The sequence below is a fragment of the Lithobates pipiens genome, unplaced genomic scaffold, assembly GCF_037356315.1.
Source record: "Lithobates pipiens isolate NorthernLeopardFrog02 unplaced genomic scaffold, aLitPip1_a1.2 Scaffold_8, whole genome shotgun sequence".
NCBI lineage: Eukaryota > Metazoa > Chordata > Amphibia > Anura > Ranidae > Lithobates > Lithobates pipiens.
In genome coordinates, this window is record NW_027507903.1 from 414,198,522 (window position 1) to 414,219,863 (window position 21,342).

Below are 21,342 nucleotides of genomic sequence, written 5' to 3' on the forward strand. Positions count from 1 at the left end.
CTGTTACGTCACTTCCGGGTTGCCGTTGTTGTTCTGGTACGCAGGTGGAACGCAAACCGCGTATCTATCACACGGCCCCCGAAGGAAGGATTTGTTTGCGCTTTTGAACACTACGGAAAGGGCCCTATCCTAGGGGGAACACAGCCGTGATCTACCACCTCTATAGGGAGGTTTGTCCTGGTATATGAACTAGTGTTTCCATTTTCCGCTTGTGTTCTTAATGCTATTACATATGGCCCATGGTAGTTTTTGGGGTTAATCTGGAATTTTTTGGGGGAGTTTCTCATTTTAATCCCCTGATCAACTGTGGTTCTATACAATAGCCCACTTTATGAGAATTGTGGGTATTTTGTATACTTTTTATATTTTTTTGGTTGTTTATTTTTTATTATTTTTGATTTTTTGCTGTTTTTGCCTCTTATATACATATTTTTTATTGTGCCAATAAACCTTTTTTACGGATTACACTATGGAGGCTTCCATTTTTTTCCCCATGAGGACTTGAGGAATCCAAGCTGACACAGGCTCGGGCATCTATCACTAAACCAAGAACGGGATATCTGGAGATTGATTCTTAAGGCTTTTAACCCCTGTAGGGGTATCTACTTCTGGTGAGTAGGATTCCTGGTGGGGGAGCACAGAAGTCACAGTGAAGACTGAATAGGAAGCACAAAAGTCACTATAAGGATTTTTCTAGGATCCCTTGGACTAATACCATTGAACTTTCATTTTTTTGGGACTTATTTTTCACATATATATATTTGCCATTTTGCTTATGTTCTATATATAGTTTTTGTTACTCATCCTCAGATTTTATTTTTATTGTTATTTTTATTTTTATTTTTATTTTTTAATTTTTTTCATCTATTTCACCTTTTCCATTTTAGGTGTTATTGCACTTCGCACATGTGTTTTTTAGCCTTTATCGCCCAAAATTTTTGCATTATTGCATTTTCATTTTTTATGCACTAACACATACACACACATATATATATTTTTTAACCATTTGGGTTCTGGGGTGTGAAAAGCTCACATTTTCAGTTATTTGTTTACACATTCAATTTCCTTTTGGTTTTCACTTTACACAGATTTAATATTAATACTGTTTGAGGTTATATACACAAATATATATTCTTTCCGGCATTACACACTGGTGGGTACACCTATGTGGCCCCAGTTTGTTCATTAGCGCACGGCATTTTAAATATATATATATATATATTTTTCACTTTATACTGTTAAAGGGTTTTTCATTACTGTTTGCTAATAGGCCTGTCACCTTTCGGCACTACACACTGGTGGGTACACTTATGTGGCCCCAGTTTGCCCATTAGCACACGGTACTTTAAATATACATATATATCTTTTTTCACTTATACTGATAAAGGGTTCCTTCATTGTTGCTAATAGGCCTGCCACTGAATGTAATTTGTCGCATCTCAGGCGATTTGACTTTTAATTTTAATTTCATCAGGTTGCATATGTAGTTTGGCACATATGATCTTTTGGCCTGTATTTTTAACATACTTGAGAATGTGTGTTTGAATAGATATTCTTTAGGGAAGGATCCTAGCCTGTTCTAACATCATTAGTTCCTGATTTTCTACTGTTTTGTAGTATTATTTTAATGAGTCTGATTGGTAATTCCCGTCATTAGTAATTAATGTTTTGGGACCCCTTTTTTCTATGATGGCCCACAGATTTATTACATTTAGTGTTTGATTCAAATCTTCCTTTGGGCGGAGCTGGGGCTTTTCTTGGTGTCCTTAGCTCTTTATGTGATTCTGGGGTCGGCAGTATACAGTGTCATTATAAATAGGGTGAGAGGGAATACTGTGCTTTTTGCAAAGACCGTACCCTGGCTCCCCATTCATTGATTCTCCATAAGACCCTTCTTGTAATGGAGACCTGTTTTCTAGGTAGCGCCAATTAACCCGATAATATTCTTATTATTTCATGTATTTATACATGTTGATCATATCCCCCTTAATCTCCTCTTCTTCAATATATTCAAATAAAATTCCATTACCCGAAAGTCATTACTCCGTCAGAGGTATAATTGTATGTTTTTGAAAATATTATTTTTTAAACCGTTTTAAAGTATCTGTGTTTTGTAATATGATTATATCAATGTCATCAATTGGTCAATTACTAGAAAATATTTTCAATACATAACATGGAAAATGCTTTAAATGTGGTTGGCTCCAGAAATCTCATGTCTATTATGAGGAAAATACACATTGGATCTGACTGTGTATAAATTATTTATTTGATGCAAAATTATTTAAGTCAGACCATTTCAGATAACTTTGCTAATACAGTTTACAGAGAAATTCTAATTTATTTTAGTGAACAAAGAAATATAATTTTGGTGCATTACAGATTATTAACATGCATAAAATATAAATTTAAATGCCTAATTAACACTACATAACATCGTATGTAGCAAACACAGATGACATTAGATATCACATTTAGTTATTTTAGGCTAAACTAAAACATAAAAAATAGCCATAACATATGTTTTACCAAGTAAAACTTTAGCACTGCAGTTCCTCAATTACACCTCAGAGCGCCGCTGTTTGACCAATAAGCAGAAAATACAGAACTGGAGATCCACTGGTATTTTCATCATTCACACACACTGCAGATCTTCATGAAAAGGCACAGCCATTTCTGGATTTTCTCTGCAAAAGGAGCTGGATATTTTCTCTTTTCTCTAACAAGTGGATTGAACAGTGCTTTCTTTCTCTTTTTCTGGATTACAAATACTGTATATTAAAATATTTGACAGAAGATCCCAGATGTAGAGAATGAATCACATAAATCTGTATAAAGGACTGTGGTGGCAAGTATTATTTTCCTTATTTTTTTCCTGGCTGTGTCATTCAGTATCAGGTCAGATTCATTATTCCATTGCTGAAGAAATGAGAAAAGACTCTGTTATAGCGAATATTGCCAAGGATCTTGGATTAGATATTAATCAGATCTCATCTAGAAAACTGAGAATTGTGTCACGAGACTCAGAGAAATATTTTTATGTGAATGTAGATGATGGAAATCTCTATGTGAAGGACAGGATAGACAGAGAGACACTATGTGGGGCAGAAGCTACCTGCTTCCTAAACTTTGATGCTGTAGTTGAAAAACCTTTCAATATTCATAAAGTGAAAATAGAAATTCAGGATATTAATGACAATTCTCCAGTGTTTTATCCTGAAACCTTCAGTATACAGACAATTGAGCTAACATCACCAGGAACAAGATTTGCTTTACAAAATGCAGAAGATCTGGATATTGGTTTAAATTCAGTACAGACATATAAACTCAGTAACAATTTACATTTTACATTAAGTCAGAAGATTAGCAGTGATGGATTTCAATCTCTTGAGCTTGTATTAGAGAAATCACTGGATCAAGAAGTACAAAATGTTCATGAACTGATTTTAACAGCATTGGATGGAGGAACTCCTGTAAGATCTGGAACGGCTGTAATACGAATCCTTGTTATTGATGCTAATGATAATTTTCCAATATTTTCTCATAAGGTGTACAAAGTTAGTATATATGAGAATGGTGCAGTAAATACTACTATAATCAATGTAAATGCTACGGACAAAGATGCTGGAACCAATGGGCAAATCACATATTCCTTCAGCAAAACATCAGGAAATATCCATCCTTCTGGCCTTTTCAGTATTGAAACAAAAAGTGGTGATATTAAAATAAACAGAAAGTTAGATTTTGAAAAGATAAGAAATTACGAACTGTCTGTTCAAGCTGAGGATGGAGGAGGACTTGTTTCCCATTGTAAGGTACTGATTGAAGTGATGGATGAGAATGATAATGTACCAGAGATATCAATTACCTCATTATCTTCACCCATACCTGAGGATTCTTCACCTGGAACAATGATAGCACTCATTGAAGTTCATGATAAAGATTCAGGAGAAAATGGACAAGTTGATTGTAACATTTTTGAAGACATTCCTTTCAGCTTGATATTATCATCTGATAGTTATTACAGAATTGTGACTACAAGTAATTTGGACAGGGAAACAGTATCTAGTTATAATATCACAGTATTAGCTAGAGACAGAGGGTCTCCTCCTCTTTCCAGTAGAATAATCATCAAACTGGAGATTTCAGATGTGAATGACAACCCACCAGTTTTTATGAAATCCTCTTATGTTGCTTATGTACCAGAGAATAATCTTCTTGGAGCCTCTATCTACAGGGTGCAAGCGACAGACTCAGATTTTGGAGAAAATGCTAAAATCATATATTCTATTTACAGTAGAGATTTTCCAGTGTCCTCTTATTTTTCTGTCAACATCGAGAATGGAGTTCTCTATGCTCAGAGATCATTTGACTATGAAAAGGACAAGGAATTTATGGTACAAGTTAATGCCCAAGACAATGGTTCTCCATCAATGAGCAGCAACTCAACGTTGGCAATCCGAATAGTGGATCACAATGACAATGAACCAAAAATTTTGTATCCATATCCAGAAAGTGGGGGATCAACTGTGTTTGAGATGGTCTCTTTTGCCTCAGAACCAGGATCCTTAATAACAAAGGTGGTCGCAGTGGATGCAGATGTTGGGCACAATGCTTGGCTTTCTTATCATTTCATTCAAATTTCAGAACCATCTTACTTCACCATCAATGAGTATACAGGGGAAATCAGGACATTACGTTCTTTTCAGGAAAAAGATGTACTGAAACACAAAGCTGTGGTTATGGTGAAGGACAATGGAGATCCCTCTCTCTCAGCTACAGTCACTTTAAATCTTGTTATTGCAGATAGTTTCCAACAGATGGCTCCTAAAATAAACAATCACATCAATGAAGATTCTCAAACCAATCTGCAGTTGTATTTAGTAATTACCCTAGCCATCATTTCATTTTTATTTATAATTACTATAATGTTAGTCTTTATTTCAAAATGCAAGCAACCAAAATCCACTCCATATCTTGGACCTCTAAATGCAAATTTGTATCCAACAGTTGATCCCAGAATACTTTCTATGTACAGCGATGGAAACTTAACCCTTCCTTACTCCTACAATGTTTGTGTGGCTTTGGATTCATGTGAAAATGACTTTACTTATGTAAAATCCAAACAAGAAGTTCCTGTAGAAAATCTAATTGATGCTGATGACTCAGGACTTGGAAATGAAAGTGGAAAAGACACATCTTCAAACAGTGCCATACAGGTGAGTATATGATATATTGGTAAATGTAATTGTATTAAAATGTAGATGTTTTTGAAAACACTGCCATTGTTTTTTTTTTTAGTTCAAATGTACATATCACTTGATCATAGAACTGTATTTAATATAGACTCGTGGCTCATAAATGTCAGTCTCTGCAGAAATTTTTTCATGGACGTTTCATATTTTGTTAGTTTGGCTTGTGCTTATCATGCAGAAGACTCTCTGACTAATTAATACCTAGAAAGGCTTTTTATTTTATTTATGGTTGGACATGTACTATCTGTCTTTGCTTATTGGTAAGGTTGTCTCAAGTGTGAACACTCAGCGTTGCTCCAAATTAATTATGGTAGATTGAAACCTTAGCTGGGAAATTACGCTAGTAGTATAAAACTTTGGGTGTGATTTAAGAGAATGCAGTTGGTTCCTGATTTAGAGTCTTTGATAAATCAGTACCTTCTGCATCATCTAACTGCTTATCAGGTTTATATATTGTCCAACCGCATACATTTTTTATCTTTGTTTTAGGCCCATGCCACATCTGTATTTCTTTATTCAGTGTATATTTCAATAAGTTCAGTGGAAATATAATGCTGCATTTCCACTGAACTCTAGAACTGTATTGGAATATTAATTTAATACAATTTGTCGTGGAATAGAAAAATAATGAACACGGTTTTACCTCACACACTATGAGGTGTTAAATAAAACAAGTTAACAAACTTACTTACTTTTACCTCAAAGGAAGGATTGGAAACCTATAACTGGCTATTCAAAATAAGTGTGTCTATTTCCACCCCTCTGCTGAATTATGTTTTTGATAGAATAGCTTAACCAGAAGAAAGACTTGCATTATGACATTTTTTCCTGATTCAGACTTATGAAATTATGATGTGCTGAGAAAGAGGAGTGAGCACACAGGAACACAACTTTACGTTTTCTTTAGCCATTTATCTAACCTGAGTTTAATGAAGATCACATTTTCCAGTAGGTTTTGAAAATTCATGAATAGGATACTTTGTCTCTACTTCGGGCTGGCACCTCTAGCATAGGACCTTTTGTTTGCATTGAACGTATGTTCAATTGTTTTATAATTATTTATACAGTTGATCAATACTTTGAATTTTATATGATTTTAATTTTCAGCACAGAAACACAAAAGTAATGTGCTGACCCTTAGGGCTTGTTCACACATGTATCAATACCATGCGTTTATACAACATTTAATCAGTATTTTTAAAGCCTAATCACCGCCCATCAACTCCTGCCATGAATATTACAATGGCACCATACAGTGCTGTTCACACAGTGTTATGTTGTGTTAAAAATAAGGTAGCATATTACTTTCATGAGGCTTGTTAACTGCCTCCATTGATTTCAATGGTAATGTTGTATAACTGTACCTTAACAGCACCATTCATGGTGTGTTGGTGAAGCAGTTGTGAAGTATTAGCTGGGCACTGGAGGAAAGTCAGTGAAGGCTCTAGTATCCCAGAATGCACTGAGAATCAATTGAGATCTAGGACAGACCAATTCTATATGGAAGCTGCCTATTAACAAGAGCTATATTAGGCCTCTGTTTAAAAACAATGAGGTCCACCATGGGATGTGAGAGTACATCTGATGGGCACAAGGGTATGTGAAGTGATGAATAGAGTATAGAATTCCATGTTAGGGAGTTTAGGAATCACAAGAACAGTTGATAGTGGGACTCGTTTTTGATTTCATTGGTCGGACTGTGTAATTTCTGATGGGGTCAGTCACTATTGATATTACGTTTCCACTGTTTTTTTTTTTAACCACTTCCCACCCGTCCAATGCATATATACGGCCGGGTGGGAGCCGTATACTTCTGATAGGACGTTCAGGAACGTCCTTCAGAAGGAGCGGGATCGCGCGTGCACGTGCCCGCGCAGCGGCGTGATCCCGATGTGCTCGTGTCCCCCGGACACGGCACATCTCAGATCGGCAGGAGGGCTCTGTGATTGACCCTCCTGATCACATGACGGCTGTGTCCAATCACGGCCGTCATATGATGTAAACAAACAGCCGGTTGCTAGGCAATTGGCTCCTCCTCTCCTCACACAGAAGTCATCGCTGAGGAGAGGAGAGCAGATCGCTGCAGCCGGCTGAGGATCAGTGAGTATGAGCTGTTTTTACAGCTTTTTACTCACTGATCACCAGTCTAGTGTAAACACACAACACACCACACAGTGTAAACACAGTCCCCACATATGTCCCCATAACACACATGTCCCCAAAACATACATGTCCCCAAATAATAAAAACACATGTCCCTAATAATAAAAACATGTCCCCCACATATGTCCCACTAAAATCACATGTCCCAATGATTATGTGCACACATATGTACGTGATCACCTGCACACATATGTACATGATCATTTGCGTACATATGTCCGTGATCACACAAACCAATTATTATACACTTAATGGATTTTTTTTTACCAAAAACATGTAGCAGAATACATTTTGGCTTAAATTTATGAGGATTTCTTTTAAAATAGAAAAAATAAAATATTGTTTTTTTTCCAAATGTCCGCTTTTTTTGCGCTTATATCGCAAAAAATAAAAAACGAAGCCGTGAATAAATACCACCAAAATAAATCTCTATTTGTGCAAACAAAATAATAAAAATTTCATTTGGGTACAGTGTAGCATGACCGCGCAATTGTCACTGAAAGCGCTAGAGCGATGAAAGCTGAAAATTGGGCTGGGAAGGAAGGGGGCGAAAGTGCCCTGTATTGAAGTGGTTAAAGACTGGATTGTGTACTTTATGAGGCTGACAATTCTTATTGATATCAAGTTTGCACTTATTTGATTGTAAGATTGTTCGATTTATATCACACATACATTAATTGTAACGGAGCACTGCACAATATATATATATATATATATATATATATATATATATATATATATATATATATATATATATATATATATATATATATAGATACAGTATTATCTTTACCACCATAATTTGTGGTAAAGTGTATGGAAATGCCCCTTGGAAATTCTCTGCAAGACTATGAAATGCACCCAATATTAAATGCAACACCCTACCCTTTTTCCACTGGGCCATTCTTTCCATGATCATCCTGAGCTTGATCAAGTCAAGTGCCAAGTGCCATCTGGCAAAGAATTTACAAAAATGTCTGCTATCACACCACAACATAAACACTCCTCAAAGTAGATTGTTTTCTCTACATCACTTCCCCATTAAGCATGTCCCACTAGAAATGCATTCCATAAGCATTTATATTTTTTATATATTTTATATTTAGCATTCTTGTTTTCAGTGCTTCATAAACACAACAAAAACACATCAAAAGCAAGTCATAAATGCCATAGGAGCATTAATGTCCATTGCTGCGTTCTTTATTAATCAAAAAACCCTTTGCACATTATATTGTAGCCTCACTACCCATTGTTTGCTATCACAAAGGCATGGCAGTGGTGTGCCTTTTTACTGCATACTTTGTACTGAAGGGTGTCCCTTTTTTCTCTCATGTCTGAATGTTGGGAGGTATGCACACACCAGTGTACTTTTTTTTATTAAGGATTGTTAATCATGCCATCACTTTCAGTAGAATTATACTTATTTAAAAATGTAATACATTTTGTACAGAAGATTAGGTATCAATTTTGTAAGTGTTTATGCTTGGAAAGCATCCACTATAGTAGCAGTTAAAAGTAAAGAGACTTTAGGCACTATTTCCTGGTAAATGCATGCAGGTAACTGTCTCCAGAAGCAATGGGCCTTCTGGATAATGTCATTTTCATATGCCAGGCTTCTAAGTGAATGCCCCATCTGCTGGGCGTTTGAACCATTGAGCCATATCAGTGTTATGGTCCACATGGTCCACATGTGATACAGCAAAGGATTGGCTTCATTACAGTATAATAGATTAAAAGGTAGACTTTAGGTAAAACTGGTTTGGAAATGTATATAAATAATAGGACATTACCCACAAGTCATTTCTCCTTTTGGAAGGTATTATTTTGAAACAGTTTGAAATATGTATCTGTATTTTGAAGTTTGTAAATATGAATTAAATCACAGGCACAATGTCTTGTTAATATTTTCAATACATACAGTACATTAGGAAATTCTTGACATTTGTCTGAACCCATAAATCTCCTATTATTTTCCCAATGGAAAATACAAACTGGATATATTACTGAGCATAAACTCCTTATTTAATACATACGCATTTAATTCCGATAAATCAGACAGTTTTACAATACAATAGATGTAATTGATATATGAAAAATATTCAGAGTGATAGTTATGCTAAAATGAAAACATTTAACATATACTTAATATAACATTTACTGAACAAAATGTTAGCATTGCAGTTCCTCAATTACACCTCAGAGCGCCGCTGTTTGACCAATAAGCAGAAAATACAGAACTGGAGATCCACTGGTATTTTCATCATTCACACACTGCAGTTCTGCAGGATGAGGCACAGCCATTTCTAGATTCTCTCAGAAGAAAGGTGCTGGTTATTTTCTCATTGAATTAATAAGTGGATTGAACAGTCCATTTTTTATCTCTCTCGCTGGATTCAAATTATATAAAAATATTTGGTGGAAGATTGCAGATGTGAGAATGGATCAGATGAGGCCAAATGCAAATAAAGGACTGAGATGGCAAGTATTAATTCCCATTTTATTTTCCTGCCTGTGTAAATCAGTCTCTGGTCAGATTAATTATTCCATTGTAGAAGAAATGAGAAAGGACTCTGTTATAGCAAATATTGCAGATGATCTTGGATTAGATATTAAACACCTCTCATCTAGAAAGCTAAGAATTGTGTCACGAGACTCAGAAAAATATTTTTATGTGAATGTAGATAATGGAAATCTCTATGTGAAGGACAAGATAGACAGAGAAGCTCTGTGTGGGGCAGAAGTTACCTGTTTCCTAACTTTTGATGCTGTAGTTGAAAATCCTTTTAATATTTACAAAGTGAAAATAGAAATTCAGGATATTAATGACAATCCTCCAGTGTTTTATCCTGAGGCTTTCACTATAGAAACAATTGAGCTAACATCACCAGGAACAAGATTTGCATTACAAAATGCAGAGGATCTGGATATTGGTATTAATTCAGTACAGATATATAAACTCAGTGACAATTCACATTTTACACTAAGTCAGAAGATTAACAGCAATGGATTTAAATCTCCTGAGCTTGTGTTAGAGAAATCACTGGATCAAGAACTACAAAATGTTCATGAACTGATTTTAACTGCTCTGGATGGAGGAAATCCTGTGAGATCTGGTACAGCTATAATAAACATTATTGTTATTGATGTAAATGATAATTTCCCAATATTTTCCCATGAGGTTTACAAAGTTAGTGTTAATGAAAATACTCCAGTAAATACTACAGTGATCACTGTAAATGCGACCGACAAAGATGCTGGAACAAATGGGCAAATAATTTTTTCGTTTAGCAAAACATCAGGACACATCCATCCCTCTGGCCTTTTCAGAATTAATTCTAGAAGTGGTGACATTAAAGTAAACAAAGAACTGGATTTTGAGAAGACAAGGAATTATGAACTTTCTGTTCAGGCTAAGGATGGTGGAGGGCTAGTTTCTCATTGTAAGGTTTTGATAGACGTGATGGATGAGAATGACAATGCTCCGGAGATATCAATCACCTCATTATCCTCACCCATTACTGAGGATTCTGCACCTGGAACGATGATAGCTCTTATTGAAATTCATGATAAAGATTCAGAGGAAAATGGACAAGTTGATTGTAGCATTTTAGAGGAAACACCTTTCACCCTGATATCATCATCTGATAGCTATTACAGAATTGTGACTATGAGTAATTTGGACAGAGAGAAAGTATTTATTTACAACATCACAGTGTTAGCTAGTGACAGAGGGTCTCCTCCTCTTTCCAATAGAAGAATAATCACACTGAAGATTTCAGATGTTAACGACAACCCACCCGTTTTTATAAAAGCCCCTTATGTTGTTTATTTACCAGAGAATAATCTACCTGGATCCTCTATATACAGAGTTCAAGCATCAGATACAGATTATGAAGAAAATGCTAAAATTGTATATTCCATTTACAGTGAAATATTTCCAGTACCCTCTTATTTTTCTGTCAATGGTGAGAATGGAGTCCTCTATGCTCAGAGATCATTTGACTATGAAAAGCAAAAGGAGTTTATAATACAAGTTAATGCCAGAGACTGTGGTGTTCCATCACTTAGCAGCAATTCAACGTTGATAATCCGAATAGTAGATCACAATGACAATGAACCAAAGATCTTGTATCCATATCCAGAAAGTGGAGGATCAGCTGTGTTTGAGATGGTCCCTTTTACCTCAGAACCAGGATCTTTAATAACAAAAGTGGTTGCAGTGGATGAAGATGTTGGCCACAATTCTTGGTTGTCTTATCATTTTATACAAATGTCAGAACAGTCTTATTTCACCATCAATGAACATACAGGAGAAATCAGGACATTACGTCCTTTTCAGGAAAAAGATGTACTGAAACACAAGGTTGTGGTTATGGTGAAGGACAATGGAGACCCCTCTCTCTCAGCTACAGTCACTTTAAATCTTGTTATTGCAGATAACTTCCAACAGGTGGCTCCTAAAATAATCAATCAGATCAATGAAGATCCTCAAACCAATCTGCAATTGTATTTAGTGATTGGGTTAGCCATCATTTCATTTTTATTTATTATTACTGTAATGTTAGTCTTCATTTCAAAATGCAAGCAACCAAAACCTACGCCATATCTTGGACCTCTAAATACAAATTTTTATCCAACAGTCGATCCCAGAATACTCTCTATGTACAGTGATGGAAACTTAACCATTCCCTACTCCTACAATGTTTGTGTGGCTTTGGACTCATGTGAAAATGACTTTACTTACGTACAATCTAAACAAGAAGTGCCTGTAGAAAATCTAATTGATGCTGATGATTCAGGACTTGAAAGTGGAAAGGGTGTATCTTCAAACAGTGCCATACAGGTGAGTATACAACTCTTCCAATATTACTTAGGGTAAAGATATTAAAATATAGATGCTTTTCAAAACAATGCTATTGTTTATTCCTCTAAGTTCAAATGTATGTATCATCCTAGAATCCTTGATTCTAGAACTGTTTCACAATATACAGTATTTCCATATCTATGTAGCTTGCTATAGCTTGCTATGTGTAATTTGATAACAGAGTGTCTCATTGCTCAAAAAATTATCAGTTTCTACACTGCATTTGCTTGATTGACTTTTCATATTCTGTCAGTTTGACTTGTGCTTATCACACAATACACTCCCTGGCTGATGTATGCCTAGAAACGATTTGTATTTAAATTTTGGTTGGGACTGTGCGATCTTGGCTTTTGTAGTTTCTAAGGATGTCTCAAGTGTAAATGCTATGTGTTACCTTTAAGCAGATAGATTGAAATCTATACTGGAAAATGGGAGTAGTAGAATAAACGTTTGGGTTTGAACTTGGTTTGTGAAAATGCAGTTAGCACTTGTTTTAGAGTCTTTGATAAATTAGCACCTTCTGCATTGTCCACCTGCCTATAAGCACCTAATGTATCATTCAACTGCCTGAATGTATTCTTTGTTTTAGGCCCATGCCACACTATCTGTATTTCTTTGTCCAGTGTATGATTCAATGAGTTCAGTGGAAATGTAATGTTACATTTGTATTGAACTCTAGAACTGTGTTGGAATACCAATTTATTAAAACCAATTTTCATGGAAAAAAGAAAAAAAATAGCATTGTTTTACCTCACCATCATCACACTGTGGGATGTCAAATAAAACAAGTTAGCACATACTTACTCTCACTGTAAAGTGCTTGTGAAGTCAGAAGGTTTTTTTTTTTTAATCTTAATGCATTCTATGTATTAAAATAAAAATAAACTCCTCAGACCCCCTGATACTTACCTGAGCCCTAGCTCTATTCAGCAATGTTTATGAGTGTCTTAACTGTCTAGTACTCTCCCTCCTGATTGGCTGAGACAAAGTCAAAGTTGGCTAGACGGGGGGGGGGGGGGGGCTGGGGGCTCCGTGCCTGAATGGACACCTGGAGCTGTGACTCAGTTTGGGTGCCCCCATAGCAAGCTGCTTGCTGTGGGGGCACTTAACAGGAGGGAGGGGCCAGGAGCACAGACGAGGGACCAGAGAAGAGAAGGATCTAGGCTGCTCTGTGCAAATCAACTGCAACAGAGCAGGTAAGTATAACATGTTTGTTATTTGTATAGAAAAATAAACAAGACTTTACAATCACTATAAGGCTTAGAGGAAGAATTGGTAACCTTTAGCCCACTGATCAAAGCATGTGTCTGTTTTCACCTCTCTGAGCTATGGTGATTGACATACTAGCTTAACCTGAATAAATCATAGCATTATGACATTGTAAAGCTTTTTGACCTGATCCAGACGTATCAAATGACGATGTGCTAAGGAAGAGGACCACATTAGAACAGCAGTTTAGGTTTTCTTTAGCCACTAACAAGAGCCTACTGGAGACCACATATTACAGTTGGTTTTGAAAAATCATTGAAAGGATGACTGAAGACATGCTTCCTCTCTAATATTGGTTGGCACTCCTAGTATATAGCCTTCAATTTGCATTAAATATATGTGCATTTTTTTACCATGTTTTTATATAGCTGATCAATTTTTATATTATATGGTTTTAAATTTCAGTGCTGAAACACAAAAGTGATGATCAGTGCTGATCAGACTCTTAGTACATTATACTGTGGCCTCACTACCCACTGGTTGCCATCACATTGTATCTTAAAATGACAAATTTTTTTGCTTTACTGTTTATTTAAAGACATCCAGATTACAAGCAAATTCAAACAATATCCGCCTCACAGATCCCAACTGCCCCACGTTTGGATGGACTTTCCATTTATGCAACCAAATCCCATTGTTACTCTTTTCTCCTCAGTTGTCCCTCTTTTGGGTCTGATGTATAGACCTCTACAAAAAAAAAAAATTAACTACCAAAAGTGTTATTGTACAAAGCTTCAGTCCAAAGTGTTAGTGTGTGTGAGTGAAAGTGATGTATGGTTAAACTTGATATTACCAGTATTCTTAGCTTTAATTATATTTGCACTGCTGTACATATTCTTATGGAATTGATATGTGTTTCTGTACTGCCAAGTGAAAAGTTCAATGAAAAGCATACCTTTAAAAAATGCATTTGTTGTATTGAAAAAACTGTATAAGGGAAATCTAGTGGCATTAAGCAAATATTATCTACATAGCAGTTTTTTGCTATTGTGGCATGGCAGGGGTTTGTCCTTTTACTGCATACTTTATACTGAAAGCTCTCACTATTTCTCATGTCAGAATGTTTGGAGGCAAGCACACATCAGTGTACAGTACTTTTGTTATTAAGAATTATTAATCTTGCCAACACTTAAAATTGCATTCCATTTATTTAGCAAATTAGTTGATTTTTATAGATTATGTATCAGTTTTCATGTTGTATGCTTGGAAAGCATCCACTAAAGTCCAAAGTAATGATCATTTAACCACTTGCTTACTGGGCACTTAAACCTCCCTCCTGTCCAGATCAATTTTCAGCTTTCAGTGCTGATGCACTTTGAATGACAATTGCGCAGTTATGCTACACTGTACTCAAATGACATTTTTAGCATTTTTTTGCCACAAATAGAACTTTCTTTTGGTGGTATTTGATCACCTTTGCGGATTTTATTTCTTCTTAAAAATTTTTTTTATCTTTTGTTATAAAATTTTGCACACAGGTAATTTTTCTCCTTCATTGATGTACGCTGATGAGGTGGTACTGATGTGCACTGATAGGTGGCAGTGATGGACACTGATGGGTGGCAGTGATGGGCACTGATGGGTGGCAATAATGGGCACTGATTGGTTACACTGATAGGCAGCACTGCTGGGTGGCACTGATTGGCACCACTGGTGGGCATTGATAGATGGCACTTGTGGGCATTGATAGGTGGCACTCATGGGCATTGATAGGTGGCACTATGGGCACTGGCAGGTGGCAATGGCAGGTGGTACTGGCAGGGGATACTGGTGGGCACAAATGAGACATAATTGCCTCTTCCTCTTCGGGACCGATGTCCCTTGCCAATAAGCCAGTGATCTTTTTGGTGATCGTCAAAATGATTACCAAGCTTTTATTTACATAATGTGATCAGCTGTCATTGGCTGACAGTTAATCACATGGTAAGGGGCCGGAACCAGCCCCTTACTCGAATCTGTGATCACCTGAGTCTCACTGACTCGGTGATCACAGTGTGGGCCACACATGCCCTGCAGAGGGGAGGCAGTCATATATCCCAGACATTTAGGTCTGCGCTGTGGCCGTCATTTGGCTATAGCGCGGGCGGCAAATGGTTAAGCACTGTTTCCTGGTAAATGTATACAAAAAACTGTTTCCAAAAGCAATAGAGTACAAGAGATTATAAGGTAAATTTTAAATAATTCTTGTTTGGACATTAATGCAAATGTAGCGCTATTTTCACTCTTTGCAGCTACTGGTGTATGATGGTACCATCTGTATAGTATTTAGGAGCAGAGTCTTTATAATCTGTATAGTCAGGACAGGATCTCTAACAAGCGCTAGTGCCTCCACTCAGTTGGGGCTTGTGAATAGCAAGTGAGATCCCAATCGAGAAATGCATTATCTACATAGACAGTAATCCACACACCATATTTTAAAGTCCATGTATTGAAGAAATAACATTCAGTGAACCAGCCAACATAAGGTATTTTCCAAACAGGTACATGAAATCATTAACAGTCTCTATACATGTCTCAGTGAGGGAAGGCTTCAGAACTTACAGTCTGTCTCTCTCAGCAGGAATCCACTATTCTCTCTCCAACATGTGTTCTCTCCTCCCCCAAACTTACCCAAGAATCCTTGCCATGCATCTGCTCTTCCTGATGACTTCATCCTCAATGCAGGGAGAGAGAGAGAGCATAGAAGCCATATTGCAAAAGGGCCAAATAAACACTGCATAACAGGGGTATATACTTGGAAAATGGGCAAAGAAATGATCACATCACTACACAAATAATGTTATATTACCCACAAGTCATTTCTCCTTTTGGAAGGTATTATTTGCATGATTTTGAAAACATTGTTTCAAAACAGTTTAAAAATATGTGTATTTTTTAATATGTTAATATCAATTAAATCAGAGGGACAGTTGTATATTATTTCCAATACATACATTCAGAAATTCTTGAAATTTGCCTTATCTTCTAAACCTCCTATTATGTCTAAATACAAACTAGGCATTCCTGAGTATAAACACCGCATTTAATACAAAAGCATTTGTCAGATAATTCAAAAAAGTTTTACAATACAGAAGAGGTCATTAGATACTAAATATTAAAAACTTCAAATTGTTTTAACATAAGTTTTAAAATGTTTTTAACAAAATGTTAGCCTTGCAGTTCCTCAACTATACCTCAGAGCGCCGCTGTTTGACCAATAAGCAGAAAAATATAGAACTGAATATCCACTGGTATTTTCATCATTCACATACACTGCGGATCTGCATGAAGAGGCACAGCCATTTCTGGATTCTCCCAAAGGAAGGTGCTGGATGTTTATTTTTTCTAATAATAAGGGGATTGAACAGTGCCTTATTCATGTCTCACTGGATTACAAATACTGTGTATAAAGCATTTGATGGAAGATTGGAAATGTTTAGAATGGATCAGATGAAACCAAAGACATACAAAGGACTGAAGTGGCAAGTATTATGTCCCTTAATATTTTACTGCCTATGTCAATCAGTCTTTGGTCAGATTAATCTATCCATTGTAGAAGAAATGAGAAAAGACTCTGTTATTGCAAATATAGCCAATGATCTTGAAATAGATATTAATCAGCTCTCATCCAGAAAGCTGAGAATTGTATCATCAGACTCAGAGAAATATTTTTATGTGAATGTAAATAATGGAAATCTATATGTAAAGGAGAGGATAGACAGAGAAGCTCTGTGTGGGTCAGAAGCTACCTGTTTCCTAACCTTTGATGCTGTGGTTGAACATTCTTTTAATATTTTCAAAGTGAAAATAGAAATTCAGGACATTAATGACAATCCTCCAGTATTTTATCCTGAGACATTCACTATAGAAACTATTGAACTAACATCACCAGGAACACGATTTGCATTACAAAATGCAGAAGATCTGGATATTGGTATTAATTCAGTACAGACATATAAACTCAGTGACAATTCACACTTTACACTAAGCATGAAGATCAGCAGTGATGGATTTAAATCTCCAGAGATTGTGTTGGAGAAATCATTGGATCAAGAATTACAAAATGTTCATGAACTGATTTTAACAGCTCTGGATGGAGGAAATCCTGTGAGATCTGGGATGGCTCTAATACGAATTATTGTTATTGATGCTAATGATAATTTTCCAATATTTTCCCAAGAGGTTTACAAAGTTAGTGTGAATGAGAATAGTGCAGAAAACACTACTATAATCAAGGTAAATGCAAATGACATGGATGCCGGTACAAATGGGCAAATTACTTATTCATTCAGTAAATCATCAGGAAATGTCCATTCTTCTGGCCTTTTCAGAATTCATCCCAAAAGCGGTGACATTAACATAAACAAAAAATTGGATTTTGAAAAAACAAGGAATTATGAACTATCTGTTCAAGCTAAAGATGGCGGAGGACTTGTTTCTCATTGTAAGGTATTAATACAAGTGTTAGATGAGAATGATAATGCTCCAGAGATATCTATCAACACATTATCTTCACCCATTCCTGAGGATTCATCACCTGGAACAATGGTAGCTCTCATTAAAGTTCATGATAAAGATTCTGGAGAAAATGGTCAAGTTGAAAGTAGCATTCTTGAAGAAAATCTTTTCAGATTGATATTATCATCTGATAGCTATTACAGAATTGTGACTTCAAGTAAGCTGGACAGAGAGAAAGTGTCTAGTTATAAGATTACAGTCTTAGCTAGAGATAGTGGATTCCCAACACTTTCCAGTAGCAGAATAATCACACTGGAGATATCTGATGTTAATGACAACCCACCTGTTTTTATGAAACCTTCCTATGTCATTTATGTACCAGAGAACAACTTACCTGGAGCCTCAATATACAGAGTACATGCTTTCGATCATGATGATGGTGAAAATGCTAAAATCTTGTATTCAGTATACAGTGAAGTGCCAGTGTCTTCCTATTTTTCTATCAACATGGAAAATGGGGTTCTCTATGCTCAGAGATCACTTGACTATGAACAGCATAATGAGTTTGTAGTGCAACTTAATGCCAGAGACAATGGTTCTCCATCGCTAAACAGCAATTCAACGCTGATAATCAAAATAGTGGATCGCAATGACAACGAACCAAAAATTTTGTATCCCCTTCCAGAAAGTGGAGGATCAGCTGTGTTTGAGATGGTCCCCTTTTCCTCAGGACCAGGATCTTTAATAACAAAGGTGGTTGCAGTGGATGCAGATGTGAGGCACAATGCTTGGCTTTCTTATCATTTCGTGCAAATGTTTGAACCATCTTACTTTACCATCAATGAATATACAGGAGAAATCAGAACATTGCGTCATTTTCAGGAAAAAGATGTACTGAAACACAGGGTTGTGGTTATGGTGAAGGACAACGGAGATCCTTCTCTCTCAGCTACAGTCACAGTAAATCTTATTATTGCAGATAACTTCCAACAGGTGGCTCCTAAAATTAACAATCAGATCAATGAAAATCCACAAACCAATCTGCAGTTGTATTTAGTAATTGCCTTAGCCCTCATTTCATTTTTATTTATTATTACTTTAATGTTAGTCTTCATTTCAAAATGTAAGCAACCAAAACCTACTCCATATCTTGGACCTCTAAGTACAAATTTGTATCCAACAGTCGATCCCAGAATACTCTCTATGTACAGCGATGGAAACTTAACCCTTCCCTACTCCTACAATGTTTGTGTGGCTTTGGATTCATGTGAAAATGACTTTACTTATGTAAAATCTAAACAAGAAGTTCCTGTAGAAAATCTTATTGATGCTGAGGATTCAGGACTTGGAAATGAAAGTGGTAAGGACATATCTTCAAACAGCACCATACAGGTGAGTATATGGTAAATGTTAAAATATTTGGTATGGTAATTATATGGAAATGTAATATTTCCAAAACAATGGCAGTGCCTATTAGGTCTCTGTTCACATATATGTAAATTAGATGCTATTTGAAACGCATCCAATTTGCATAACATGTGAACCGGCAGTTCACATATGTGCGGGGAGGCCGTGGTGCAGTTTTAAAAATAGTCCTGTGCATTTTTCAGTCTGGTTCAGGAACGATTTTAGGTAAAAATTTGCACCTGAATAGCACCTGAACCAGTGAACAGAACCACACTGGACCGCTGAAACTGCAGCCACACATATATGAAAAAAGCCTAAGTTCAAATTTTGATTCCAGAGCTGTTTATAAACAAGCAGGAAGTTGTCTCATGAGTGAGCTGTCTGTGTTACACTGAAGCTATTACATTTAAACGTATACTGGAAAATGATACAGTAGGGTAAACAAGCTTTGGGTAAAATTGCTTGTTGTGGGGATATATAGTTGGGTATTGTGTAATAGGCTTATAAATCAGGCCCTTCTTTACTGTTCAACTACCTCAAAAATGTTGTTTATTAAAGGCTAGGTTCCCCTTTCCAACATGTTACTTGGTGCACCCACATGTTCAGCAGGCTCCCCTCATTCCCCTTACCCACCCCCCTTCTACTATGACAGTAGGTGGGGGTTTATCTCCCTGCATTCACTATAACATTTTAAAAACAGTGTGACTGTGTGGGACTCTGTCCACACAGCCTTGCCATTCATTCACAGGAATTTGTATATAAATAAATTATAAGTCTGTCTGTGACCATGGTGAATGGACTTCTACTGTAGTTTAAATGAGCTGTGAGCAGGCTGATCAGTATGCTTTTATTTCATTCATTCTTCCACCTTTTTATACTAAAAGCCAGGTACAGGCACAAAACTGGAGGAAGACTGTGCAGGAGCCTGATATTCCTACAGGCTCCCTGTAAAAATTTATGAATGCACATCCTTTTACCTGCAAAACAATGTGCATGTATTATTTTTTTAAAAGATGAACTTAGGTGCAATTCGGACGAGTTTAATATACTGAGGGGGACTCGTCAAGGATGTCCACTTTCGCCACTATTATTTGCTTTACTCATTGAACCTTTAGCACAAAGAATTAGGATGTAACCCGGGTATAACAGGTATTGAAATGGGTGGCTTTCATCATAAGCTCTGTTTATTCGCAGACGATATTCTCCTTTTTCTATCTTCTCCACATGTTTCAGCCCCAAATCTTATGGTTGTACTACAAGAATTCTCATTTATTTCGGGACTTAAGGTCAATATTCAAAAATCTTCAGCATTAAACATTTCACTTGTCGAGAAAGATAAACAATCTTTACAAAATTCACTACCCTTTAAGTGGGTAAATCATAGCCTCCCATATCTGGGTATGCAGTTTACTCCTAACCCCTCCGATTTATTTGCAGCCAATTACCCAGCTCTATTAAAAAATATTACAAGGTCTTTATCTAATTGGTCATCAATACCGATATCATGGTTTGGGAAAATCAATATCATAAAAATGTCTGTTCTTCCGAAATTTTTATATTTATTCAGAATTCATATTCCTGCATATTTTCTTAGGCTGATTCGACAAAAAGTAACAAAATTTACTTGGGGGAAAATAAAACCCAGACTTCACAAAAAAAACACTTGTTCTCCCCAAAGCTTTGGGTGGTTTGGGATTTCCAGACTTTAACATATATTATAAGGCAGCTCAATTATCTCAATTAACAAAATATCACTCTTCTACAGAGATTCCTTTATGGGTCCTCATTGAAGCTGTAGACTGTGATCCTCTTCCTATAAACAATATATTATGGTTACAACCTGTGGATTGTAAGTCTATAAATAACCCCATTTCTAAGCACTCTCTATCTATATGGGATAGGTATAGAAATTCACATGGTCTGCAATGTCCACAAAATCCGCTATTA

The 21,342-nt window shown here is 36.2% G+C and overlaps 1 protein-coding gene across 1 annotated transcript in view; it reads left to right on the forward strand.

Annotated features, from left to right (window-relative positions):
• The first annotated feature begins 16,796 nt into the window (after nt 1-16,796).
• Nucleotides 16,797-21,342, forward strand: part of LOC143962191 (protocadherin gamma-B5-like) — a 293,876-nt gene continuing 289,330 nt past the window's right edge. Inside the window, exon 1 of the mRNA XM_077471522.1 lies at nt 16,797-19,380. Within this exon, the coding sequence (XP_077327648.1) occupies nt 16,816-19,380 (2,565 nt within the window). The 5' untranslated portion in view covers nt 16,797-16,815. The remainder of the gene's footprint in view (nt 19,381-21,342) is intronic.